Source organism: Oncorhynchus kisutch, linkage group LG27, assembly GCF_002021735.2.
Source record: "Oncorhynchus kisutch isolate 150728-3 linkage group LG27, Okis_V2, whole genome shotgun sequence".
Taxonomy (NCBI): domain Eukaryota; kingdom Metazoa; phylum Chordata; class Actinopteri; order Salmoniformes; family Salmonidae; genus Oncorhynchus; species Oncorhynchus kisutch.
This window is the reverse complement of record NC_034200.2, coordinates 42,464,959-42,492,599: the sequence shown is the minus strand read 5'-3', so window position 1 is coordinate 42,492,599 and position 27,641 is coordinate 42,464,959. Positions and strand designations below refer to the sequence as shown.

General features: G+C 46.2%; 1 protein-coding gene across 2 annotated transcripts; it reads left to right on the top strand.

Annotated features, from left to right (window-relative positions):
• On the top strand, window positions 1–27,641 carry LOC109879703 (far upstream element-binding protein 1). 2 transcript variants are annotated; one of them, XM_020471868.2, is made up of 17 exons: window positions 1–162; window positions 774–870; window positions 2,867–2,902; window positions 4,486–4,596; window positions 5,109–5,180; window positions 5,728–5,785; window positions 5,971–6,238; window positions 7,153–7,284; window positions 9,041–9,143; window positions 11,948–12,199; window positions 15,394–15,554; window positions 15,932–16,080; window positions 16,279–16,355; window positions 17,095–17,220; window positions 18,512–18,565; window positions 20,079–20,254; window positions 22,001–27,641. In XM_020471868.2, exons 1-17 carry the CDS (start codon window positions 73–75, stop codon window positions 22,007–22,009), a joined length of 1,971 nt encoding a protein of 656 aa, XP_020327457.2. In that variant the 5' UTR covers window positions 1–72; the 3' UTR covers window positions 22,010–27,641. The 2 variants fall into 2 exon arrangements, with proteins under 2 accessions (XP_020327457.2, XP_031662365.1); XM_031806505.1 differs by having other exon boundaries at window positions 3–162; window positions 774–879.

Here is a 27,641-nt window from a genome sequence, read left to right as displayed (position 1 = left end):
TGTGGTCAGGATCATTTCCGATGAGAACGGCCATTTTCTCTCTCTCTCCGGATTTGTTCATTTGCAACAGATATGGCCGACTATTCAAACGTGGCTCCGCCGTCGGGAAATGGCGCAGGAATGAACGACGCTTTTAAAGACGCACTTCAGCGAGCTAGACAGGTAAAGATAAATAATTTGATATGGTTTTGTTGAAGCACGTCGAAATTGAAAACTCGTCAAAAGCAAATCAACTTTAGGCCTTAAACCTCCAACTTGCCAACGAGACGATTTTGCGGCCTTCGGGAAGATGCCTGTTGAATAAAGCTAAATAAATGTAGTTAAGTCTAGCTAATTAATCGGGTATTGCTACGCTAATTTAGCTATCTGTTTCAATGTGATGACGTTCGTCTGTGAATTGATCCACTAACTTACCGACTGTACAATGTTGATATCATTTTCTATAAGGGGGCTGTAAATCTAACAAAACTCTAAACTAAGTTAGCTCTCTACGAAAACCATATTACCTCAACAAAGTCCCTAATTGTATTGTTATTGAAAATGCTGTTGAATTCTGTGGAGTGTGATTGTGTGAAATGAATCAGAAAACGCACCCCCCCACCCCACATGCCCTCTTAACTCTGCGGAGTTAGTTTATGCAGTATATGTACGTTTTCGCTAACCAAATTGAAAACGCATTGAGAAAATAGTTAACGAAATAAGTTGTGGTGTTTGTCGAGGAGCCTAGTTCAACGTTATGATTCCGCTGGAACTGAGTGTTTTGTGTGTTTCAGATTGCGGCAAAGATTGGGGGGGACGGCGTACCCCCCGCGGCGCCCTCAGGCAGTGAGTTTGGCTATGGAGGCCAGAAGCGACCCCTTGAAGATGCCGGTGAGTACGGTAGGCTACCCCCCATTTCATACCTCCATTTCTTTATTGATCCATTATTTTGCCTGTCTGATTGTGCTTTTGCCTACTCTATTATCAAGACAGTACGTGTGTTAAAATAAACACAACACATGGTTCAGTACCTATTGCTGTTTTGGGGTATTTTGCTACAGAGGGAATATTTTGTTTAAGAAAAATGTTAGTTATACCTTTTCCATATATGAGTATATGCTTGATGAGAACACTATTCCTGAAAGACATAAACAATGTATGAATGTCTTAAATCACGCACAAGGGTCTCTGCGAACATGACAGCATCATGAAACGTGACAAGTAACCAAACCACTAATATACCGATAGACATGGATTGTCTCAGAAATATGTGTAACAGTATAACTTTAGACCGTCCCCTCGCCCATACCCGGGTGCGAACCAGGGACCCTCTGCACACAGACAACAGTCACCCTCGAAGCATCGTTACTCATCGCTCTACAAAAGCCACGGCCCTTGCAGAGCAAAGGGGAACCACTACTTCTAGGTCTGAGAGCAAGTGACGTCACCGATTGAAACGCTATTTAGCGCTCACTGCTAACTAAGCTAGCCGTTTCACATCCGTTACACATGATGACGCTATTTAGTGCGCCCCGCCGCTAACTAAGCTAGCCGTTTCACATCCGTTACACATGATGACGCTATTTAGCGAGCACCGCCGCTAACTAAGCTAGCCGTTTCACATCCGTTACATATGCATAGTTTATCTTTAAAGGAGAAATCAAATCATTCTATTGGTCACATTCCCATATTTAGCTGTTATTGTGGGTGAAGCGAAATGCTTGTGTTCCTAGCTCAAACTGTGCAGTAATATCTAACAATTCACACCAATTCACAAATCCATGTCTGTTTATAGTGGGCAGCAGCCTATAAGGTGCAGAGTTGAGTCACTGGGTGATGACCACTTAACAGCCTGAAGGCCTTGAGATAGAAAGTGTTTTTCACTCTCTCCCAGCTTTTATTCACCTGTACTGACCTCAACTTCTGGATGGTAGCGGGGTGAACAGGCAGTGGCTCGGGTGGTTGTTGTCCTTGATGATCTTTTTGGCCTTCATGTGACGATCAACAGGGTGATATAGTCTGGTTAGTGACGATCAACAGGGTGATATAGTCTAGTTAAACCTGTCTAGGACCGGGGTTCCGCTAGCGGAACCAGCGTGTGAGACTCTGCCAGACCACTGACTCAAAGAGCTCTCATCCGGCCCCCCCCCCCTTCACAGTAGAAGCCTGAAACAACGTTCTGAAGATGGTTGACCTCTAGTGGAAGCCTTAGGAAGTGCAACATGACCCATATCCCACTGTGTATTCGATAGGGGCGGAGTAAAAAAACTAAAACAAACCTCAGATTTCCTACTTCCTGTTTGGATTTTCAGGTTTTTGACGGCCATATGAGTTTTGTTATACTCTCAAACAGTTTTAGAAACTTCAGAGTGTTTTCTATCCAATACTAATAATAATATGCATATATTAGCATCTGGGACATAGTAGGAGGCAGTACCCTCTGACTTTGATTTCATTTAATTAAAAAAAACTTTTATTCAGTGCTGTTAAGACTTGCCACAAAATGCCTGACTTGTTTTAGTTCTATATTCCTTTAAAGGCAGGATAAAAATCCCTGATCGTGTATTCAGAGATGCCCCATTTTGTTTCTACAGAAATTCTGTTTTAATTCTGTGGCTTGAAAGCTTTGCATTTCGCAGGGGGATTGTCACCTAGGTCATAAACCGGGAACCTTTGCCTTTGTCCTTAAAAAATAAATATATATATTCAGTAGTTACGAAGTTGTTTCTAGAAAATACTATGTCTGTACCATGTCGCACAGGAAGTGATGTCAAAAGGCCATTTTTCTTTCCAGAAGTATGAGCCCCCTCCCCAACTCTGCACACCCATGACAGGGCTTTAACTCTGTCTTCATCTCAATAACGACAGTCTCCTCTTCTCCTTATAGACCAACCAGAGACCAAGAAGGTGGCACCTAATGACTGTGAGTATCTGCTAGGCCAGGGACCTCGCAGCACAATGTTATCACCGTACTTAGGTGCCCGATATGACATTTTATTCCCGATTCTCACAATTCTATATGTATTGCGGTTCGATGTTCCAGACGTCTTGTTCACCATGCAGGGGGGGATAAGGGGGCGATGGGAGAAAACGAACTTTGACCTTGGAACTAAAATGTCTGAAAACAAATTGACTTCCTATTTATATAAATCAAGGAAAAATAAAAATATTTCTGGTGCAGCAAACTGGCGACAAAATGATAGAATATATCGTCAATAATAATATCCTGTTGAGTGACCATCGATTGTTGTCCCTCATCTCTAGCTCGCTGTTAAAGGACAGGTGTAGGTTGTCCTGTCTAGACTAACCATTTAAGTGTTTTTAGTGATTCATCCTGTGGTAGCAGGATTACAAGATTCTGTTATATTTATGCTCCAAATGGTTGTTTTTAATTAATAGAGTGAGGTTCTTAGGACCTCCCTCTCTTTCTGAGTTAGCTGAGGGGCCTGGGCTAGCAACTGATTTTTAAGGGATGATTCCATAGATCAGATGTGGGTGTCACTGAGAGGGAGAGCCTGGAGCAACAGAACAAAGGCCCCAGTATTCCTGATTATCCTAGCATCTAGGAGACAACACCAGATGACCTGAGGATGAACCCGAGGTGGCTTATGGTGCCCCTTAATGTATTTGGGGTCGGGGGTTGAATCAGCTGAGACATTTTTTATATCGGGTATATGTGGAACAGCATGGTCTGTGAAGGGTAGGCTCTCGTGCCGACTTGTTTCATTATTGCAATAATGAATGGATATTGAATAAGGATGATTGATTGAAGAAATGACCTTCTCTCTTATTTGAATAGAATATTCCACCACAAGTCTCCCTATTCTTCTCAATGTGTTGCATGGCAGCAATTAACGTTGGGTGGGTCTTTCAGAGAGTACCTTGTAACTTGCCAACGTTGTGCCGTAAGGTGAAAGGCTTTAGTCTAAAGTACTGTATGTGTAGTCGTGATGTGGGGGGGGGGAGATTTGATATTTTAAATATCACAATTATTTTGTGAGAATACTACATTGGTTCTTTGACTCGAAGTATCGATTTAGAAAAAAAAATTGGTAGGTAGCGTCAGCTCGTGCTAGTCGTCTGTACCTGCGCCAAAAGGCCTGCATTTTTCGTGAGTCTTCTTGGGTATGACGCTACAAGCTTGGCACACTTGTATTTGGGGAGTTTCTCCCGTTCTTCTCTGCAGATCCTCTCAAGCTCTGTCAGGTTGGATGGGGAACGACTATGCAATATGTTCGGAACATCAAATTACAATAAAATCTCAGTATGTAATCGCATTACATAACGTATCGGCACCTAAGTATAATAGCTAATATCTTGTTGTGAGGTACCGGGTCATTCCCAGCCCTACTATATAGCGACTAGGGTTCCTGTTGGTACACCTGGACAGGGTCCTGTTTTCAGCTTAGCTTCCTGTTCTACTTCAGTTCTGGTTATTTTACCAATAGGGTCTTTCTTCGTCGGTGCTCCCCCTTCTGATGTTTGTCTTTGGTTTCCTCGTTGCAGCGTTCTCAACAGCGATGGGGATGGGAGGAATGGGAGGTGGAGGAATGGGAGGTGGTGGACCACGATCGTCATCAGAGGAGTTCAAGGTTCCTGACGGAATGGTTGGATTCAGTAAGTACCAACTCTCGCATGAGTTTTTATGCCCAACCCCTACCCATGCTCCATATGTTTAGTCCCCATACCTTGGCCCGATTTGCTTCTGCCAAATGTTAGTCCCGAAACCTGAAATACTGGAATTTCCTTCCATTCGTAACTCTAGTAGCTGCTCTTCTGTCATTTGCTCCCAGCTCGACTCTGGGTCTGAGTATCCATAGCAACGGTTCCGGTTGGGCCTGCTCTGCTCAATGACACGACTCAAGAGCGTTTGGCTCTTAGCTACTTTTCCTCAGTTTCCTCAGAACTCCCGACAACTCGAGGAACACTTTTTTAAATTTAATTGTTTTTTCTTCCTGTGAAATAATCTTGGTTTTATGTTTTGACCTACCTGCCCCCTAATGTAATTTACTATCAGGGGCCTGCTGGCTAGCGGAGCTTTACCCCCCCCCACACACAAACACACACACACACACACACCGTGCAGATGGACGTTGGGGGGTTGATTGACAAATCTTCTCTGACCCCAGTTATTGGAAGAGGAGGAGAACAGATATCCCGCATGCAACAGGAAGCAGGCTGCAAAATCCAGATCGCCCCCGGTAAGGTTTCCTCCAGACTACTGATCTCATGTCCGGTAAGGTTTCCTCCAGACTACTGATCTCATGTCCGGTAAGGTTTCCTCCAGACTACTGATCTCATGTCCGGTAAGGTTTCCTCCAGACTACTGATCTCATGTCCGGTAAGGTTTCCTCCAGACTACTGATCTCATGTCCGGTAAGGTTTCCTCCAGACTACTGATCTCATGTCCGGTAAGGTTTCCTCCAGACTACTGATCTCATGTCCGGTAAGGTTTCCTCCAGACTACTGATCTCATGTCCGGTAAGGTTTCCTCCAGACTACTGATCTCATGTCCGGTAAGGTTTCCTCCAGACTACTGATCTCATGTCCGGTAAGGTTTCCTCCAGACTACTGATCTCATGTCCTGTAATAATGTATCCCGATTAGCGGGCACTTCTCCATATAACCTTGTCTTGTTTGTTGCACAGACCTGCAACTAAGGCCCAGAGTGTTTCCGGGTCATGAGACTCGTGACCCCTTGTCATAATGGGTTCATTACACTGTCCTCTTGATCTCTCTGTGTTGTAGACAGTGGAGGAATGCCTGATAGGTCGGTGACACTGACTGGATCCCCAGACTCCATACTGTACGTATAGTTCGCCCCGCCCCCCTGTTCTCTGTGGTGACATTACATTAGTTGATATTTCCGCTGCCATAGTTGTGTCCCTCGTCAGACACCGTAGCTGACTGTCCCTGATGTGTTACCGGGCTGTGTCTTTGTAGTAGGGCCCATAGTCCCACTGTCCATGCCGATGTTTTGTCTCCAACCAGAGCTGCCAAGAGGCTGCTGACGGAGATCGTTGATAAGGGTCGTCCTTCTCCAGCCTTCCACCACAATGACGCCGGTGGCCCCGGTATGTCTGTCCAGGAGATGCTGGTCCCTGCCTCCAAGGCTGGCCTGGTCATCGGGAAGGGAGGAGAGACCATCAAACAGCTGCAGGAGAGGGCCGGGGTCAAGATGGTGATGATTCAGGAAGGGCCTCAGAACACAGGAGCAGACAAACCTCTACGCATCTCTGGGGAACCTTTTAAAGTCCAGGTTAGTGGTGCAGAGAGGACTGGTGTTAGTGGCGCAGGGGGGACTGGTGTTAGTGGCGCAGGGGGGACTGGTGTTAGTGGCGCGGGGGGGACTGGTGTTAGTGGCGCGGGGGGGGACTGGTGTTAGTGGCGCGGGGGGGACTGGTGTTAGTGGCGCGGGGGGGACTGGTGTTAGTGGCGCGGGGGGGACTGGTGTTAGTGGCGCAGGGGGGACTGGTGTTAGTGGCGCAGGGGGGACTGGTGTTAGTGGCGCAGGGGGGACTGGTGTTAGTGGCGCAGGGGGGGACTGGTGTTAGTGGCGCAGGGGGGACTGGTGTTAGTGGCGCAGGGGGGGACTGGTGTTAGTGGCGCAGGGGGGACTGGTGTTAGTGGCGCAGGGGGGACTGGTGTTAGTGGCGCAGGGGGGACTGGTGTTAGTGGCGCAGGGGGGACTGGTGTTAGTGGCGCAGGGGGGGACTGGTGTTAGTGGCGCAGGGGGGACTGGTGTTAGTGGCGCAGGGGGGACTGGTGTTAGTGGCGCAGGGGGGACTGGTGTTAGTGGCGCAGGGGGGACTGGTGTTAGTGGCGCAGGGGGGACTGGCGTTAGTGGCGCAGGGGGGACTGGCGTTAGTGGCGCAGGGGGGGCTGGCGTTAGTGGCGCAGGGGGGGGGGGACTGGCGTTAGTGGCGCAGAAAGTGTAAATAGTTTGTTAGGAGCCTGGCATGTGCCTCTATACCTGTTGGTTAGGAGCCTGGCATGTGCCTCTATACCTGTTGGTTAGGAGCCTGGCATGTGCTTGATTGGCTGCGTTTACACCAGCAGCTCAATTCTAATCTTTTCCCACTAATTAGGAGAAGGTGTTGGGCTGCCAGTGCTGTCCCCTGAACAAGGTACCCGTGTTCTGTCATGCTGACTGGTCTTGTCTCTGGTCCTCAGCAAGCCAAGGACATGGTGATGGAGCTGATCAGAGAGCAGGGCTTCAGGGAGCAGAGAGGAGAGTATGGCTCCAGGATGGGAGGAGGAGGAGGAGGAGGCGGCGGTGGAGGAGGAGGAGGAGAGGGCCTAGATGTAAGTGTACAGTAACTCCCACACTACACTTGTCTTTTCTGCGACTCAACCAGCAGCACGGCAGATATTGAGCTTGCAGCGTCTCGACATCATTCCGTATGAAGGTCAGTTGGTAAAGATCGGACCTGCCGTCTGGGATGGGAGGAGACTGTGATGGGAGGAGACTGGGATGGGAGGAGACTGGGATGGGAGGAGACTGGGATGGCTTTATTTTGAACGTGTAGGTTTATCTGAAGGCATTGGAGTTGACTTCTAACCAGTTTCCCATTAGCGATTAAAATTAGACTTACGAGTGTTTGTTTCTTTAACGACGCCTCTTTCCGACAACGGCCAAAGATGTAACGTGTGTTTTCCCAGAACACCACACTGAGAGAAGGTTCACTAAGGTTGTTGAGGCGTGGTGTTGATACTGATAGGATGGAAAGAAAGGGAGCTCTCAGATCAGCTTTCTCCATTCAAATCTGACCTTTAACATTAGAATTATTTCACCAAACTGACAATGGATCAGCTTTTTCTAATGCTTAGCCAATAAAAATACACAATCCCTGATTTGGCACATCATTGTGTTCATGTTAGGATACACATCATGAGACTAATTACAGACGGTAGCTGACAAGTAGCAAAATAGAACTCAATCGAATGAACATGAAATCTATTTCAATATGATCTGTGTGTTTTATTGTGGTCATCTCATTTTTTATTTTTTATTTGAAGCATATCTTTTGTAATGTCTTTGTATCTGTTGCCAAGACAATGGCTCCTTTGTTCTGCTGTTGCCGCTGGTCACAGACCGGATCCCACGGTCCAGCTGTGTTTCAGCCATCTGTTATGTATAAAGCGACACGAGCTGCTGAAAGCATCTAACGAGGCACTTGGTGGTTCTAGAGTGGTCTGATGCAGGAGTTGGATTCCCGAGTTTAAAAAAAAAAGTGAGACGTTAACCGGGGTTTTTAGTGCGACGTTAACCGGGGTTTTTAGTGCGACGTTAACCGGGGTTTTTAGTGCGGCGTTAACCGGGGTTTTTAGTGCGGCGTTAACCGGGGTTTTTAGTGCGGCGTTAACCGGGGTTTTTAGTGCGGCGTTAACCGGGGTTTTTAGTGCGGCGTTAACCGGGGTTTTTAGTGCGGCGTTAACCGGGGTTTTTAGTGCGACGGTAACCGGGGTTTTTAGTGCGGCGGTAACTGGGGTTTTTGGTGCCGCGGCAACCGGGGTTTTTGGTGCCGCGGCAACCGGGGTTTTTGGTGCCGCGGCAACCGGGGTTTTTGGTGCCGCGGCAACCGGGGTTTTTGGTGCCGCGGCAACCGGGGTTTTTGGTGCCGCGGCAACCGGGGTTTTTGGTGCCGCGGCAACCGGGGTTTTTGGTGCCGCGGCAACCGGGGTTTTTGGTGCCGCGGTAACCGGGGTTTTTGGTGCCGCGGTAACCGGGGTTTTTGGTGCCGCGGTAACCGGGGTTTTGGTAAACTGCTTTAATGATGCTCCGACAAAGTTTGAAACAATTAACTTAGCCTTTAGATGCTTTTCGGGAAACTGGGCCTGCCTGTCCTCCCTCCTCAGGTTCCTGTCCCCAGGTTTGAGTTGATTTCTAACCTGGCCTGTGTCCTCCATCCTCAGGATTGAGTTGACCTCTAACCTGGCCTGTGTCCTCCCTCCCTTAGGTTTGAGTTGACCTCTAACCGAGCCTGTATCCTCCCTCCCTTAGGTTCTTGTCCCCAGGTTTGAGTTGACCTCTGACCTGGCCTGTGTCCTCCCTCCTCAGGTTCCTGTCCCCAGGTTTGCGGTAGGAATTGTGATCGGGAGAAACGGAGAGATGATCAAGAAGATCCAGAGCGACACAGGAGTCAGGATCCAGTTCAAACCAGGTGAGACCTCACTGACTGACAGTCTGTGCTTGTAAAGTTGGTTCAGTCACGGGTCTCCAACCCTGTTCCTGGATCTACCGTCCTGTAGGTTTTACAGTCCAACCCTGTTCCTGGATCTACCGTCCTGTAGGTTTTACAGTCCAACCCTGTTCCTGGATCTACCGTACTGTAGGTTTTACAGTCCAACCCTGTTCCTGGAGATCTACCGTCCTGTAGGTTTTACAGTCCAACCCTGTTCCTGGAGATCTACCGTCCTGTAGGTTTTACAGTCCAACCTTGTTCCTGGAGATCTCCGTCCTGTAGGTTTTACAGTCCAACCTTGTTCCTGGAGATCTCCGTCCTGTAGGTTTTACAGTCCAACCCTGTTCCTGGAGATCTACCGTCCTGTAGGTTTTACAGTCCAACCTTGTTCCTGGAGATCTACCGTCCTGTAGGTTTTACAGTCCAACCTTGTTCCTGGAGATCTCCGTCCTGTAGGTTTTACAGTCCAACCCTGTTCCTGGAGATCTACCGTCCTGTAGGTTTTACAGTCCAACCTTGTTCCTGGAGATCTCCGTCCTGTAGGTTTTACAGTCCAACCCTGTTCCTGGAGATCTACCGTCCTGTAGGTTTTACAGTCCAACCTTGTTCCTGGAGATCTACCGTTCTGTAGGTTTTACAGTCCAACCTTGTTCCTGGAGATCTGCCGTCCTGTAGGTTTTACAGTCCAACCTTGTTCCTGGAGATCTCCGTCCTGTAGGTTTTACAGTCCAACCTTGTTCCTGGAGATCTCCGTCCTGTAGGTTTTACAGTCCAACCTTGTTCCTGGAGATCTCCGTCCTGTAGGTTTTACAGTCCAACCTTGTTCCTGGAGATCTCCGTCCTGTAGGTTTTACAGTCCAACCCTGTTCCTGGAGATCTACCTTCCTGTAGGTTTTACAGTCCAACCTTGTTCCTGGAGATCTACCGTCCTGTAGGTTTTACAGTCCAACCTTGTTCCTGGAGATCTCCGTCCTGTAGGTTTTACAGTCCAACCCTGTTCCTGGAGATCTACCGTCCTGTAGGTTTTACAGTCCAACCTTGTTCCTGGAGATCTCCGTCCTGTAGGTTTTACAGTCCAACCCTGTTCCTGGAGATCTACCGTCCTGTAGGTTTTACAGTCCAACCTTGTTCCTGGAGATCTACCGTCCTGTAGGTTTTACAGTCCAACCTTGTTCCTGGAGATCTACCGTCCTGTAGGTTTTACAGTCCAACCTTGTTCCTGGAGATCTACCGTCCTGTAGGTTTTACAGTCCAACCTTGTTCCTGGAGATCTACCGTCCTGTAGGTTTTACAGTCCAACCTTGTTCCTGGAGATCTACCGTCCTGTAGGTTTTACAGTCCAACCTTGTTCCTGGAGATCTACCGTCCTGTAGGTTTTACAGTCCAACCTTGTTCCTGGAGATCTACCGTCCTGTAGGTTTTACAGTCCAACCTTGTTCCTGGAGATCTACCGTCCTGTAGGTTTTACAGTCCAACCTTGTTCCTGGAGATCTACCGTCCTGTAGGTTTTACAGTCCAACCTTGTTCCTGGAGATCTACCGTCCTGTAGGTTTTACAGTCCAACCTTGTTCCTGGAGATCTCCGTCCTGTAGGTTTTACAGTCCAACCCTGTTCCTGGAGATCTACCGTCCTGTAGGTTTTACAGTCCAACCCTGTTCCTGGAGATCTACCGTCCTGTAGGTTTTACAGTCCAACCTTGTTCCTGGAGATCTACCGTCCTGTAGGTTTTACAGTCCAACCCTGTTCCTGGAGATCTACCGTCCTGTAGGTTTTACAGTCCAACCCTGTTCCTGGAGATCTACCGTCCTGTAGGTTTTACAGTCCAACCCTGTTCCTGGAGATCTCCGTCCTGTAGGTTTTACAGTCCAACCTTGTTCCTGGAGATCTCCGTCCTGTAGGTTTTTAGCGCCAATCCCAGTTGTAATTTACCTGACAACATGGTTGGACTGTAAAACCTACAGGACTGGAGATCTCCAGGAACATGGTTGGACTGGACCTACAGGACTGGAGATCTCCAGGAACAGGGTTGGACTGAACCTACAGGACTGGAGATCTCCAGGAACAGGGTTGGACTGGACCTACAGGACCGGAGATCTCCAGGGACAGGGTTGGACTGAACCTACAGGACTGGAGATCACCAGGAACAGGGTTGGACTGGACCTACAGGACCGGAGATCTCCAGGGACAGGGTTGGACTGGACCTACCGGCACCGAATGTGTCCTACAAGTATAGTATCGCGTGTGACAGCTGTGACCGTCCGTCGGCGTCCCCTGACGGTCGGTCCGTCGGCGTACTCAGCTGCACTGTGGGATCAGAATGCTACTTGGTATTGTTAGCTTGGCTTGGTATTTTGTCGTTAGTATTGACAACAACACTGTGAAAATAAGCACATTTCTGTGCTGTTTACAGATTGTCAGTGTGTTGCCGTGCAACAACTCAACCTTTTTTGACCCTCACCAGTTTGCATCCGTGTCCTTTGGCCTGACCTCTAACATGGTCAAGCCATCTAGGTGATATATTGTACTGACAACCCATCACAAGTTCTGCTGCTTTCATGAAGACAAACCGGTGATTTATTCGGACCCAGTTTCAATGTACAGTTAAGTGTCTCCCGAGAGGGAGACTTTACTGACAGTGCAGCTGACCAGGAGAAAGAGCCTGTCCTTAGTCTGACAATGGAAAGCACCAGAAACTAAACCCTTTACGGCTGCTGCTGCTAAGGGAAATGCTAACATCTCTTAATCTCCCTTCCTCTCTTCTCTCCCTTCCTCCCCTTCTCCAGATGACGGCACTACCCCGGAGAGGATAGCCCAGATCATAGGTCCTCCAGACCAGTCCCAGCATGCAGCAGAAATCATCACTGACCTTCTGAGGAGTGTCCAGCAGGGGGGGCCGGGTGGTCCTAATGGAGGGGGCAGGGGGAGAGGCAGGGGGGGTAACGGGGGTGGTAACTGGAACATGGGTCCTCCGGGAGGATTGCAGGAGTTCACCTTCACCGTCCCTACCATGAAGACTGGACTCATCATCGGCAAAGGTAGATGAACTTAGATTGAGCTAGAGACACCTATGGGCTTTATAGGACCCTGTTATACCTTCCTGTTATTCCTTCCTGTTTTACCTTCTTCCTGTTTTACCTTCTTCCTGTTATACCTTCTTCCTGCTATACCTTCTTCCTGCTATACCTTCTTCCTGTTTTACCTTCCTGTTTTACCACCTTCCTGTTCTACCTTCCTGTTTTACCACCTTCCTGTTTTTAAAGGTTGGAAGACTTAACAAAACAGATCTGATACTTTCATACACAAGGTAGAACACACACATGGCTGGTCAGTGAGCACAGGCCTCAGGGTTGTAGTCACTAAACATAGTCCTTAACTGGAGTAGTACAACATCGCCAAAAGCCGATGCAGTCTAGTCCGTTGTTAGATGCTTGTGAGGGCCGACGATGCACGTTTCACAGTAAATTGACCAACTTAGAGGAAAGATGGTTTGCTAGTTTAATCTCTTCTTCCTCGTGCCTGCTTCAGTGAGAATATTGTGACTAATATAGTTAATTGTGGGCAGCTGTGCCCCCTCCCAGCTCTCTCTGTAGTAGAGGGTCTGCCTCCACAGCTGCCCCAGAGCAAAGCAGAGGGTTTCTGTCCCGCCACCCAGAGAACCAGTGGAGGGTTCGTTCCCCTTCTCACACCCATCCCATGTCTAGGTCTCGATCTCCTTCTGGAATGGGATTTTTTTTTTTTCAGATTTAAAAAAATAAATTGAATCCTCCGTTCTTATAAATAATAGGAACTGAAACTACGTCCCCCTAGAAAACATCCAGGTTTTTATTACATTCCCATGTTGTCCTGATCATTTCTCTGTGGTAGGACAGTGTTTGTCCTGATCATTTCTCTGTGGTAGGACAGTGTTTGTCCTGATCATTTCTCTGTGGTAGGACAGTGTTTGTCCTGATCATTTCTCTGTGGTAGGACAGTGTTTGTCCTGATCATTTCTCTGTGGTAGGACAGTGTTTGTCCTGATCATTTCTCTGTGGTAGGACAGTGTTTGTCCTGATCATTTCTCTGTGGTAGGACAGTGTTTGTCCTGATCATTTCTCTGTGGTAGGACAGTGTTTGTCCTGATCATTTCTCTGTGGTAGGACAGTGTTTGTCCTGATCATTTCTCTGTGGTAGGACAGTGTTTGTCCTGATCATTTCTCTGTGGTAGGACAGTGTTTGTCCTGATCATTTCTCTGTGGTAGGACAGTGTTTGTCCTGATCATTTCTCTGTGGTAGGACAGTGTTTGTCCTGATCATTTCTCTGTGGTAGGACAGTGTTTGTCCTGATCATTTCTCTGTGGTAGGACAGTGTTTGTCCTGATCATTTCTCTGTGGTAGGACAGTGTTTGTCCTGATCATTTCTCTGTGGTAGGACAGTGTTTGTCCTGATCATTTCTCTGTGGTAGGACAGTGTTTGTCCTGATCATTTCTCTGTGGTAGGACAGTGTTTGTCCTGATCATTTCTCTGTGGTAGGACAGTGTTTGTCCTGATCATTTCTCTGTGGTAGGACAGTGTTTGTCCTGATCATTTCTCTGTGGTAGGACAGTGTTTGTCCTGATCATTTCTCTGTGGTAGGACAGTGTTTGTCCTGATCATTTCTCTGTGGTAGGACAGTGTTTGTCCTGATCATTTCTCTGTGGTAGGACAGTGTTTGTCCTGATCATTTCTCTGTGGTAGGACAGTGTTTGTCCTGATCATTTCTCTGTGGTAGGACAGTGTTTGTCCTGATCATTTCTCTGTGGTAGGACAGTGTTTGTCCTGATCATTTCTCTGTGGTAGGACAGTGTTTGTCCTGATCATTTCTCTGTGGTAGGACAGTGTTTGTCCTGATCATTTCTCTGTGGTAGGACAGTGTTTGTCCTGATCATTTCTCTGTGGTAGGACAGTGTTTGTCCTGATCATTTCTCTGTGGTAGGACAGTGTTTGTCCTGATCATTTCTCTGTGGTAGGACAGTGTTTGTCCTGATCATTTCTCTGTGGTAGGACAGTGTTTGTCCTGATCATTTCTCTGTGGTAGGACAGTGTTTGTCCTGATCATTTCTCTGTGGTAGGACAGTGTTTGTCCTGATCATTTCTCTGTGGTAGGACAGTGTTTGTCCTGATCATTTCTCTGTGGTAGGACAGTGTTTGTCCTGATCATTTCTCTGTGGTAGGACAGTGTTTGTCCTGATCATTTCTCTGTGGTAGGACAGTGTTTGTCCTGATCATTTCTCTGTGGTAGGACAGTGTTTGTCCTGATCATTTCTCTGTGGTAGGACAGTGTTTGTCCTGATCATTTCTCTGTGGTAGGACAGTGTTTGTCCTGATCATTTCTCTGTGGTAGGACAGTGTTTGTCCTGATCATTTCTCTGTGGTAGGACAGTGTTTGTCCTGATCATTTCTCTGTGGTAGGACAGTGTTTGTCCTGATCATTTCTCTGTGGTAGGACAGTGTTTGTCCTGATCATTTCTCTGTGGTAGGACAGTGTTTGTCCTGATCATTTCTCTGTGGTAGGACAGTGTTTGTCCTGATCATTTCTCTGTGGTAGGACAGTGTTTGTCCTGATCATTTCTCTGTGGTAGGACAGTGTTTGTCCTGATCATTTCTCTGTGGTAGGACAGTGTTTGTCCTGATCATTTCTCTGTGGTAGGACAGTGTTTGTCCTGATCATTTCTCTGTGGTAGGACAGTGTTTGTCCTGATCATTTCTCTGTGGTAGGACAGTGTTTGTCCTGATCAGTTCTCTGTGGTAGGACAGTGTTTGTCCTGATCAGTTCTCTGTGGTAGGACAGTGTTTGTCCTGATCAGTTCTCTGTGGTAGGACAGTGTTTGTCCTGATCAGTTCTCTGTGGTAGGACAGTGTTTGTCCTGATCAGTTCTCTGTGGTAGGACAGTGTTTGTCCTGATCAGTTCTCTGTGGTAGGACAGTGTTTGTCCTGATCAGTTCTCTGTGGTAGGACAGTGTTTGTCCTGATCAGTTCTCTGTGGTAGGACAGTGTTTGTCCTGATCAGTTCTCTGTGGTAGGACAGTGTTTGTCCTGATCAGTTCTCTGTGGTAGGACAGTGTTTGTCCTGATCAGTTCTCTGTGGTAGGACAGTGTTTGTCCTGATCAGTTCTCTGTGGTAGGACAGTGTTTGTCCTGATCATTTCTCTGTGGTAGGACAGTGTTTTATAGTAGGGTCCAAACCTCTTCCGTTCTCTGTCCCTCTCCAGGAGGAGAGACCATCAAGGGCATCAGTCAGCAGTCTGGAGCGCGTATTGAGCTCCAGAGAAATCCTCCCCCCAACTCCGACCCCAACATTAAGATGTTCACCGTCCGAGGATCTCATCAACAGATAGACTACGCACGGCAGCTGGTCGAGGAGAAGATCGGGGTGAGTGGTTTTCAGTGTCCGTGTGCCTGTAGTAGATATCCTACATATCAATGTGACGCTCAGTCACCGGGCGCTGGTGTAGAAGACTAGTTTAACTAGTAGAAGTGGCTGGTTAGTGAGCACTAAGCTTAGTTTAACTAGTAGAAGTGGCTGGTCAGTGAGCACTAAGCCTAGTTTAACTAGTAGTAGTGGCTGGTCAGTGAGCACTAAGCCTAGTTTAACTAGTAGAAGTGGCTGGTCAGTGAGCACTAAGCCTAGTTTAACTAGTAGAAGTGACTGGTCGGTAAGCAGTGAGCACTAAGCCTCTGTCTAGTTCTCTAGGTTCTAACTGGTATCTGTCTGGTTCGTTGACACGCCTGTCCTGTCCGCCTCTCCAGGGTCCAGTCAGTCCAATGGGTGGTCCTCACGGCCCACCAGGCCCCCACGGAGGTCCCTCTCCCCACGGGCCCCCCGGCCCACCTGGACCGCCTGCTCAAATGGGCCCCTACAACCCCGGCCCCTACAACCAGGGACCCCCTGGACCACAGTAAGAGCACTTCTGCCGGCGGCTTGCCTTTCTCCCTACATATCTCGGTTGATCTGAAGTTCATTTGAGATAATTGCCACATGATTCATTAACGATTAAATCAGAGGGAAAGTAATATTAAAAAAAAAATATAATAATAATCTAAACGAGTCTGACACAGGCCTGTATGGAGTTGTAATGGTTCTCTTCTTCTCTTAGTGGTCCTCCGGCTCCCTACCAGCCTCAGGGTTGGGGCAACGGCTTCCCCCATTGGCAGCAAGGACAGCCAGACCCTGGTGAGATTGTGTAGCCACCATCTGTTATGATGGTGCTGGTTTTGAGCACTTTGTGTCCGTTGGGTTTTTGTACAGTTCTGCTGTGTGAATACATGTACTGTTAAACAAACGGTCCTTTTTGCCTAGACAGTTGCTAGTGTGTGTTAGCCCTTAGCTCCTGTTGATTTGCCCCGTTTGTAGGTAAAGCAACCCAGGATGTATCTAATGTTTGTTTTGTTTGTAGGTAAAGCAACCCAGGATGTATCTAATGTTTGTTTTGTTTGTAGGTAAAGCAACCCAGGATGTATCTAATGTTTGTTTTGTTTGTAGGTAAGGCAACCCGGGATGTATCTAATGTTTGTTTTGTTTGTAGGTAAAGCAACCCGGGATGTATCTAATGTTTGTTTTGTTTGTAGGTAAAGCAACCCAGGATGTATCTAATGTTTGTTTTGTTTGTAGGTAAAGCAACCCAGGATGTATCTAATGTTTGTTTTGTTTGTAGGTAAAGCAACCCGGGATGTATCTAATGTTTGTTTTGTTTATAGGTAAAGCAACCCAGGATGTATCTAATGTTTGTTTTGTTTGTAGGTAAAGCAACCCAGGATGTATCTAATGTTTGTTTTGTTTATAGGTAAAGCAACCCGGGATGTATCTAATGTTTGTTTTGTTTGTAGGTAAAGCAACCCAGGATGTATCTAATGTTTGTTTTGTTTGTAGGTAAAGCAACCCAGGATGTATCTAATGTTTGTTTTGTTTATAGGTAAAGCTGCAGCTGATGCCAACGCGGCGGCCTGGGCAGCGTATTACTCCCAGTACCAGCAGCAACCCCAGGCCCCCATGACGCCCACCGGCGGAGCCCCCGGCAACCCACAGGCCAATGGGCAAGGTAGCTATCACCTCCTCCAATCTCAACCTCAGCCTGTGGTTTTCTGCTGGAATGTGTTCACTAGGAACCAAATGGGGAGGGACCAACCTCCAATTTGTCTCCTTTTCAACCTCGCGTATTGTCCGTGTCTCAAATCTGTCTGGCCTACGACTTACTAAAACGATGTACTGTGTACGAATCATGCTACGTGCAATTTAGAACCGTACTGTTGAAAGATATGCTGTTAGCAACATATATCAACATACCACTCGTTCAATTAATTTGTACCTTTAACCAGGCAAGTCAGTTAAGAACAAATTCTTATTTTCAATGAGGACTAGGAACAGTGGGTTAACTGCCTGTTCAGGGGCAGAACGACAGATTTGTACCTCGTCAGCTCGGGGGTTTGAACTTGAAACCTTTCGGTTACTAGTCCAACGCTCTAACCACTAGGCTACCCTGCCGCCCCATACCACTCGTTCATACTGAGAGGGCGTCACTGAATACGCAATCGCACTTGTTCCCAGACATTCATTCATTCTTTTTTTTGTAGAGGTTGTCCCCTATTCAAATGTTGTCGCACACACGTGGGTGTTGGAAGTCATCTGACAACGTAGCACCCATCTTGACTGCATCAAACCAAGAGAGCTAGCCAGTGAGGCTAATCGAGACTACAGTTAATAAATTACCTGTTGGCTCTTGTTGGTGTCGCCTGTCCTTCTCGTTTAACTTGTACTTCTGTCATTTTAATGCCGTCTTCCATTGACTAGATATCTCCTAATATCTTGCCTCGTGCCGGTTTGATGAGGCCCGAGAACAAGGCCAGCAGCAGCACAAATGATAACATTTCTCTCGCCAAGGAAGCCCGATGTCTTCCATCTGTAGTCCACATTGTGGACTAAGTATGCTTATTTTGTTTCTTGTTTAGTGGAAAACCTGGTGAATTAAAACGATAAGTATGTAGCCATTTGTCGTAGCATGAACATAAATCAATGTTTTGCAGCTTGAGTTTGATCTTTCTAGTAGGACTAACCAGGGATCTGTGTGTACAGCTGTTGTGCTTTTGAAAGTCGTCAGTCCGTTTTCCACCTGAACCACCAGCTATGGTTGTGGTCCACTCACTGTTGTGTTTTTATAGCTGTTTAGACTGCTGTTTTGTCTACCCATCAGTCTTGCTTTCCACAGACAGGTCCAGGTTATACTGGGAATGCAGAAGAGCTTTATTTCAAGAGGAGACAACCAGCCGTATGGATTCGTTCGGGCCCATACCGATTTCTGTGGGTCAATGAACCTGTTTTTGTTGTCATTTCAGGTCAGCAACCACAGGACTACACTAAGGCCTGGGAAGAGTACTATAAGAAACAAGGTGAGAAATGACAAAATATCAGTTGAAACTTATGTTTATAATAGTTTAGTGAGGCCAGCTGTCATTGGTCATGTTGTGGGCAGCTGTGCCCCCACCCAGCTCTCTCTGTAGTAGAGGGTCTGCCTCCACAGCTGCCCCAGAGCAAAGCAGAGGGTTTCTGTCCCGCCACCCAGAGAACCAGTGGAGGGTTCGTTCCCCTTCTCACACTCACAATAAAATATAAATGCAACAATGTAAAAAATGATAGTTACAGTTCACGTAGGGAAAGGGTTAAATTAAAATAAATGATTCACTAATCTACGGGTTTCACATGACGGAGTTCAGACATGCCTCCGTTGGTCACAGATGCCTTAAAAAAATATATTTACAAAAAATAAGGTAGGGACTCGTATCAGAAAACCAGTCTGGTGTGACCACCTCGTGCGACACATCGCCTAGAGTTGATCAGGCATGTGGAAATGTTGTTCCACTCCTATTGTGAATCTTTAACAACAGCCCTGGTGGACAGTCAGCATGCCAATTGTACTAAGATCCATTGTGTTTGAAAACTGCACATTTTAGTGACCTTTTATTGTCCCCAGCACAAGGTGCACCTGTGTAATGATTGTGCTGTTTATATTTATTTTACCCCTTTATTACCCCAATTTTGTGGTATCCAATTGTTTAGTAGCTACTATCTTGTCTCATCGCTACAACTCCCGTACGGGCTCGGGAGAGACGAAGGTTGAAAGTCATGCGTCCTCCGATACACAACCCAACCAAGCCGCACTGCTTCTTAACACAGAAGCCAGCCGCACCAATGTGTCGGAGGAAACACCGTGCACCTGGCTACCTTGCGTGCACTGCGCCCGGCCCGCCACAGAAGTCGTTGGTGCGCGATGAGACAAGAATATCCCTACCTGCCAAACCCTCCCTAACCTGGACGACGGGCTAGGCGTGTCGCCCCACAGACCTCCCAGCTGCGACAGAGCCTGGGTGCTGTAGCGTGGTCCCCCCAGTAGCGTGGTCCCCCCCAGTAGCGTGGTCCCCCCCAGTAGCGTGGTCCCCCCCAGTAGCGTGGTCCCCCCCAGTAGCGTGGTCCCCCCCAGTAGCGTGGTCCCCCCCAGTAGCGTGGTCCCCCCCAGTAGCGTGGTCCCCCCCAGTAGCGTGGTCCCCCCCAGTAGCGTGGTCCCCCCCAGTAGCGTGGTCCCCCCCAGTAGCGTGGTCCCCCCAGTAGCGTGGTCCCCCCAGTAGCGTGGTCCCCCCAGTAGCGTGGTCCCCCCAGTAGCGTGGTCCCCCCAGTAGCGTGGTCCCCCCCAGTAGCGTGGTCCCCCCCAGTAGCGTGGTCCAGTTTGGTTGCCTTGGGTACAGATTATAATCCCAAAGTTTGTACATTTGCCTATTAGTCAGTTCTTATTGTTGCTGTTTTTAATCCTTATTGACGATGACCTTGTTGCTTAGGCAACATTAACCTTGTCATTTGTCCCCTTAAATCATATTGAAATTAGTGTTAATGCTGTTACCACCTCCCCAGGTCAAGCTGCCCCCCAGGCATCAGCAGCAGGCGGCCAGCCAGGCGGTCAGCCAGCCGGGCAGCCAGCCGGTCAGCCAGACTACAGTGCTGCCTGGGCAGAGTACTACCGTCAGCAGGCTGCTTACTACGGACAGGGAAGCCCACAGGCCATGGGAGCCCAGCCGCAAGCACCTCAGGTACACCCCCAATAAGACCAATACCGTCCACCTGTACCCCCCTTGCCCTGGTTCCCCCCCCCCCCCCCCCCCCCCGCTATTATCACAGCTTGTGCTGTGACTATGAACGACCGATTTTCTCCTACTGTGTTTTATAAAACGTCTGTGGCCCGCTTCCTTCCTCCTAGGTGTTCTAGGGAACAGGAGTCGTCGGCCCAGAAGAAACTAATGCTACTCTTACCTCCTTTTAAACAGGGTTAATATTATATACACAGTCCAGTCAAATGTTTTGATGCACCTACTCATCCACTCAGGGTTTAATTTTTTTTTTTTTTTACAATTTTCTACATTGTAGAATAACAGTAGAAGACATCAACTATGAAATATCACATATGGAATCATGTAGTAATCCATAAAATATATTTGAGATTCTTTAAACTAGTCACCCATTGCCTTTGACAGCTTTACACATTCTTGGCATTCTCTCAACCAGCTTCACCCGGAATGCTTTTCCAACAGTCTTGAAGTTCCCACATATGCTGAGCATTTTTTTGACTGCTTTTCCTTCACTCTGCGCTCCAGCTCATCCCAAACCATCTCAATTAGGTTGAGGTCAGGTGATTGTGGAGGCCAGGTCATCTGATGCATTCCATTACTCTCCTTCTTGGTCAAATAGCCCTTAAATAGTCTGGAGGTGGGTTGGGTCATTGTCCTGTTGAAAAACAAATTATAGTCCAATTAAGCGCAAACCAGATGGGATGGAGTATCGCTGCAGAATGCTGTGGTAGCCATGCTGGTTAAGTGTGCCTTGAATTCTAAATAAATTACAGACAGTGTCACCAGCAAAGCACCATTACACCACCACCTCCTCCTCCATGCTTCACGGTGGGAACCACACATGCGGACATCATCCGTTCACCTACTCTGCGTCTCACAAATACACAGCAGTTGGAACCAAAACTCTCAAATTTCATCAGACCAAAGGACAGATTTCCTAATGTCCAATGCTCGTGTTTCTTGGCCCAAGAAAGTCTCTTCTTATTGGTGTCCTTTAGAAGTGGTTTCTTTGCAGCAATTGGACCATGAAGGCCTGATTCACACAGTCTCCTCTGAACCGTTGATGTTGAGATGTGTCTGTTTCTTGAACTCTGTGAAGCATTTATTTGGGCTGCAATTTCTGAGGCTGGTAACTAATGAACTTATCCTCTGCAGCAGAGGTAACTCTGGGTCTTCCTTTCCTGTGGTGGTCGTCATGAGAGCCAGTTTCATTATAGCACTTGATGTTTTTGCGACTGCACTAGAAATGGACTTTCGTTTCCCTTTTCTTATTTGAGCTGTTTTTTTGCCATAATATGGACTTACACAACACAACAAACGCATAAAGACATTCCACAAATTAACTTTGAACAAGGAACACCTGTTGAAATGCATTCCAGGTGACTACCTCATGAAGCTGGTTGAGAGAATGCCAGGAGTGCAACGCTGTAAAGGCAAAGGGTGGCTACTTTGAAGAATCTGAAATATAAACTATATTTTGATTTTTAACACTTAAAAAAAACAACATTTATGTGTTGTTTCATAGTTTTGATGTCTTCTATTATTCTACAATGTAGAAAATAATAAAAAATAATGAGTAGGTGTGTCCAAACTTGTGACTGATACTGTCTATACAAATATGTGTGTGTGTGTGTATACATAGGTATCTGGAGAGAGAAGCTCTGTGTTCTGCTGTTAACATGGCCTGTATGTTCTATGTATTCTGCACAGGGCCAGTAATGTGAAGTGGACAAAAAGTTCATGCTACATTGTCGAAAAAAAACAAACAAAAAAAGCCCTTTTTTGTTAAATGTGTTGGATGGTGCAGATGACGTCTTGATGAAGATCTTAATATCCCCCCCTCTTGGTTGGTTGGTTTAAAAAAAAAAAATGTTTCACAATAGATGTGTTGGCCATGAAGTCACTCCGGAGACACGACACAAACCACCGTCCTATTTATCTCTTTTGTTTGTTGATTTTCTTGTAAATTAACGGTTTTTGTTTTTAGTGAGGTAATATGGTGATTTCTATTCTTCTGTCATGCTATGTGGTTAGAGCTCCTGTTATTATCTCTAGTCGTCTACCATGTGATATCAGCTCCATTTTTAAATAATATGCCTGTGTTTTGCAATAAACTAAAGTGAAACCTACTGTGTTGGTAAGTTGGGTCGGTAATAGATGTGACTAAATATGAACTCAACTTTAAAAAAATCATGTACATATATTCTTTGTTTTGACCGTAATGGAAACTTGGGGAAAAAAACTTTTTTTTAAACTAAATGCAGGGCCCTCACTTCTCTCTCTCTCTACTCTCGCTCTCCTTTGACTGTCAAAATGATTTTTTCTGACTGCCTGAAAGTTGTTGTCCTGTCTCTCTCCAACGGTCTACACATCTCCTGGTAACAGTACGGTGGCTTATTTAGATGTGAGTTCATTGTTCTGCCTGTCTTTGACTGGGGTCTGGTTTCGGTGTTCCCCAAGGTTCTGTTCTAGGACCAATTTTGAAATATTACCCAGTCTCCACTCTAGTTTATATTATTAGTCTTTGTTTTTCTGCCTGTACTGCTCTGCCTGTTCTGTATGACCAGGCAGATGTCTCCTTTATCCCATAATGTAGTACTGGTAGAGTTGGTGGCTTAACGTTCTGATCTACGTGTCTCATTACCTGCAGTGTTCTGGCATCTCTGTCAAACTGAACTGATGTAATCTGACTGTCTGCGGCCCAAATGTGTTACCCTATTCCAGTTATAATGCACTGGGCTCCCTATGGCTCTGGTCTAAAGTAGTGCACTATACTGTGAATAGGGTGCCATTTGGGGAGGGACTCAACCTGAACTAAGGTAACTATAAGGCTGCGTTTTACACATGCAGCCCATTTTTCAGATTATCGTTTCGTCTCACCAACTGGTATTTTGACCAATTTTGGATCAGCATTGAATCAAGATCTGATGTGATTGGTCCAAAGGCCAATTAGTGGACAAAATATTGGATTTGGGCTGCCTGTGTCAACACGGCCTTCGTGTGCTTTACTGTTTATATAATGAGTTACTTCCTCCCTCACACTCAAGCTTAGACAAGCGGTAAGCAAAGCAAGTATATATTACATTTTTTTTTTAAACAATCCAATATGTTCCTCAGAAAAAAATGTCTCACTGCAAAAAAATGTTGCGTTAGTGTATTTCTGTTCTGCTCCCTCTGTCTTCCAGGACAGGTAACTGGTCTGTTATGCTGCCTTTGAGACATGCCCTGCATTCAAACGTTTGTTCTCTCCCCCACCCCTCCCTCTAAAATGTGTACATTTGCTGGCATTTTCTAAACTCTTTTTTTGATACTATAAAAACAATGCAGAAGACGTGTATAAATTGACTACCCAATGCATTGTTCTGTTTAGTCAACATAAGAACGTAGGTTGTTTGTAGGGCCGAGGGTTTGGCTGGTCTGAGCGGTGCCAACAGTTTACCTCTTACTCTGTAAGTACAATACTGTGACTATATAACAACCCCTGTGACTGAGCACTACTGCCGTGACTATATAACAACCCTAGTGACTGAGCACTACTGCCGTGACTATATAACAACCCCTGTGACTGAGCACTACTGCCGTGACTATAACAACCCCTGTGACTGAGCACTACTGCCGTGACTATATAACAACCCTAGTGACTGAGCACTACTGCCGTGACTATATAACAACCCCTGTGACTGAGCACTACTGCCGTGACTATATAACAACCCTAGTGACTGAGCACTACTGCCGTGACTATATAACAACCCCTGTGACTGAGCACTACTGCCGTGACTATATAACAACCCCTGTGACTGAGCACTACTGCCGTGACTATATAACAACCCCTGTGACAGCACTACTGCTGTGACTATATAACAATGACTGGGCACTACTGTCGTGACTATATAACAACCCCAGTGACTGAGCACTACTGCCGTGACTATATAACAAACCCAGTGACTGAGCACTACTGCCGTGACTATATAACAAACCCTGTGACTGAGCACTACCATATAACAACCCCAGTGACTGAGCACTACTGCCGTGACTATATAACAAACCCAGTGACTGAGCACTACTGCCGTGACTATATAACAACCCCTGTGACTGAGCACTACTGCCGTGGCTATATAACAACCCCTGTGACTGAGCACTACTGCTGTGACTATATAACAATGACTGGGCACTACTGTCGTGACTATATAACAACCCCAGTGACTGAGCACTACTGCCGTGACTATATAACAACCCCAGTGACTGAGCACTACTGCTGTGACTATATAACAACCCCAGTGTCAATATATCACAAACCCTGTGACTGAGCACTACTGCCGTGACTATATAACAAACCCCAGTGACTGAGCACTACTGCCGTGACTATATAACAACCCCTGTGACTGAGCACTACTGCCGTGACTATATAACAACCCCTGTGACTGAGCACTACTGCCGTGACTATATAACAACCCCTGTGACTGAGCACTACTGCCGTGACTATATAACAACCCCTGTGACTGAGCACTACTGCCGTGACTATATAACAACCCCTGTGACTGAGCACTACTGCCGTGACTATATAACAACCCTAGTGACTGAGCACTACTGCCGTGACTATATAACAAACCCCAGTGACTGAGCACTACTGCTGTGACTATATAACAAACCCAGTTATTGTCTTGCTGTCGATTGTAATTATTTGACTGATAGCGAAACATACAAAACTGTGGTGTTTTTGTCAAATTGCAAATGTTTTCCTTAAGTACCGGGTAAGTATCAACTTCTGGTACAGAAAGTAAAGTACTCTGGAATTTCCTCCTTCCTGAACTAAACTTGCATTATTATTTTTTGGACTGTTTTTTTGTTTCCCCCTGCAATAACTCCCATGATGCATTTAGAGTATATTGAATTATAGCTTGTGTTCAATCGGGACTCTACGTAGGAACCTGTTCTATCACAATACCAGTCAGACTGTTCTGCTTGAACTCTGAACTCTGAAGTGTAAGCATCGTTTCCTGTCAGATTTTAGTACATGTACTATCGACAGACTGCTCTGTGCATTCATCATGTAGGAATGTAATCATTTATTGGTTATGTAAGAGGTTTTGCTTAGTCAGAATATAGAGATGGTAATTATTGATTCATTATTTGAAGAAGAGGAGAAGAGAAAAAGGAGCGATTTAAATGGCCCCCCAAAAAATGTAATTTTCTATTGGAAATGCATATTTTCTCTGAATTGTTCTCGTTTTTCCCATTCAGTAGCATGTCGACGTTGTTTCAATGCTGCTTATTGATGTCTCCTATCATCAGCATGTGGGTTATTGGTTCAGTACAATGTTCTACAAGTGACACAGATATTCCATTGATTTGATTGTTCTATCTCCGATGTGACACGCTGTTCTGTTGATATTCAGCACTGTAACTGAACTAAGGCTGGTTTTTGAACTGAGTGAGTGCGTACAGTTGCAATGTCATCTGTGTGATCGTTGCAGTGTCACTGTCACCCCAGACCTTGACCCATAGGTTCTGCTGCTGGCAGTGAGTCACACAGGTAAGGAAAACGCCCGACCCTGTCACATACATTTTGTATACACCCAGATTTGCTCACCTGAACGTACCTGATAAAAGCCTTTAACTGCCTAGCATACCATGTTCAATCTAGCTATGCTGAAGATCTTAAGCTAGGTAGGACTTGTAGTGATATCAACAGTCGTTTGTTCATTATATAAAGTTGTGATGGTTATGAATGACTTGCATGGAACAATGTTGAGTTGTGTGGGTTTTGTTTTAGAGCAGCAACATTTCCCCCCCCTCTGAAGCTAATGCAACGTTCTTTATGATGGCTTGTCCCACCTCTGACTTCTCTTTAGTACAATTTGCCATTTCTTCCTATATGTTGCTTTTAGTTCTAGTAATTCTCTGATTTTATCAAAAATAATAATTTAGTTGTTTTATTGAAGGTTGCGTAGCATCGTCTCCCCCATGGTAAGCCCTACTATAATGCGTCAATATGCCTGCAGCATAGCTGGTCTACTCTAACATTTAGCCTGGGTACCTGTCTGTTTAGCTGTCGTTCCACTCGTTGCCACTCCTTGGTATGACCTCGGGGTGGCTAGGAGTAGAATGTTAGCATAAAACGGCCCACTTTTTAACATGCCTATAATATAACAGATACTGTTGTCAGAAAGCCAGACATTAATGTGCATACAAGTTATACAAGTACATGATGCTGTAATCTAATGATGCTCATGCTGTTAAACTGACTGATCATTGGTGTGATGCAAAGCTTTCATTATCTATAATATAATGCCCCACAATGCAATGATGCAGTGTTGTTTAAAAAAAAAATATTATATATATAAACCCCCTGCTGCCTTGCCTGCCTCCCTCCCACCTCTCACTCAGATGCTGTTGGAAGACTGAGGTTCCACATTCTAGATCTGGTTCTTCATCTAGTATGTTCTAGATTCAGGAACAGGCCCCCAGCCAGGCTGGGCTAGTTGTCCTGTAGAGGAGACTACTGAGAGGCGTCACACCTTTTTTGAGTCTGTCTGATGATCGAGGTGTAGGTGACCATTTGAGAGCGAGCTCCAGATAAGGTAAACTAAAACAAAGCAATGCAATGAAATGGGGTGGGGGGTGATTCTGTGATTTTGATAAATTGACCGTGATGCTGTTTGTTAGGGATGTTTCATCTTCTTTGTACAGCTCTCTCTTTCTCTAAAAGATGTCATAGCATTTCTGATCACCTGGTGACGTATCTATCACATTTATCTCATGATTCTCCTCTGCCACTTCCTTCCTGCATCCCAAATGGCACCCTATTCCCTACGCGTGTCACTTCTGCCCTGGTCAGTAGTGCATTTTTACGTAGGCAATAGGGTGCTATTCTCAATGCTGCCGTTGTCATGAGCTAGGGCGTGTTGCTTAGTTGTGCTGAACCACCAATGCTTTAGAGAGTTGGATGAGAAATAACCAGGAAGTGCTGTTGTGTTTTAACGTTCAAATGTCAGGCTCGTTCAAACCTTTTTTGGCAGTAAATTGGAGAGTTCCCTTCTAGTTCTGTTTATCCTCTTCATTCATTAGAACTCTGATGTCCCTCTTGCTAGTCATTTTGCTCATAGCATATTCTGTGTACTAATTCTTTGCTCAGAGATCAGCATCTCACACGTATACAGTTTGAGGTCAGGGGGCACGTTTGGGTGGTGTGGAAGACTCAGAAGGGAGAAATATGGAACATGCCTTTATAAGGTAAACAAATGAAAGGTTTATTGTCTTATCGAATGCAACTTTGTTTTTGTTTTTCTGTCTGACTGTTCTGGATCTTTGTTGCCCTGTCCAGTAATGGTAATAAAGATGGTGGTGTTTA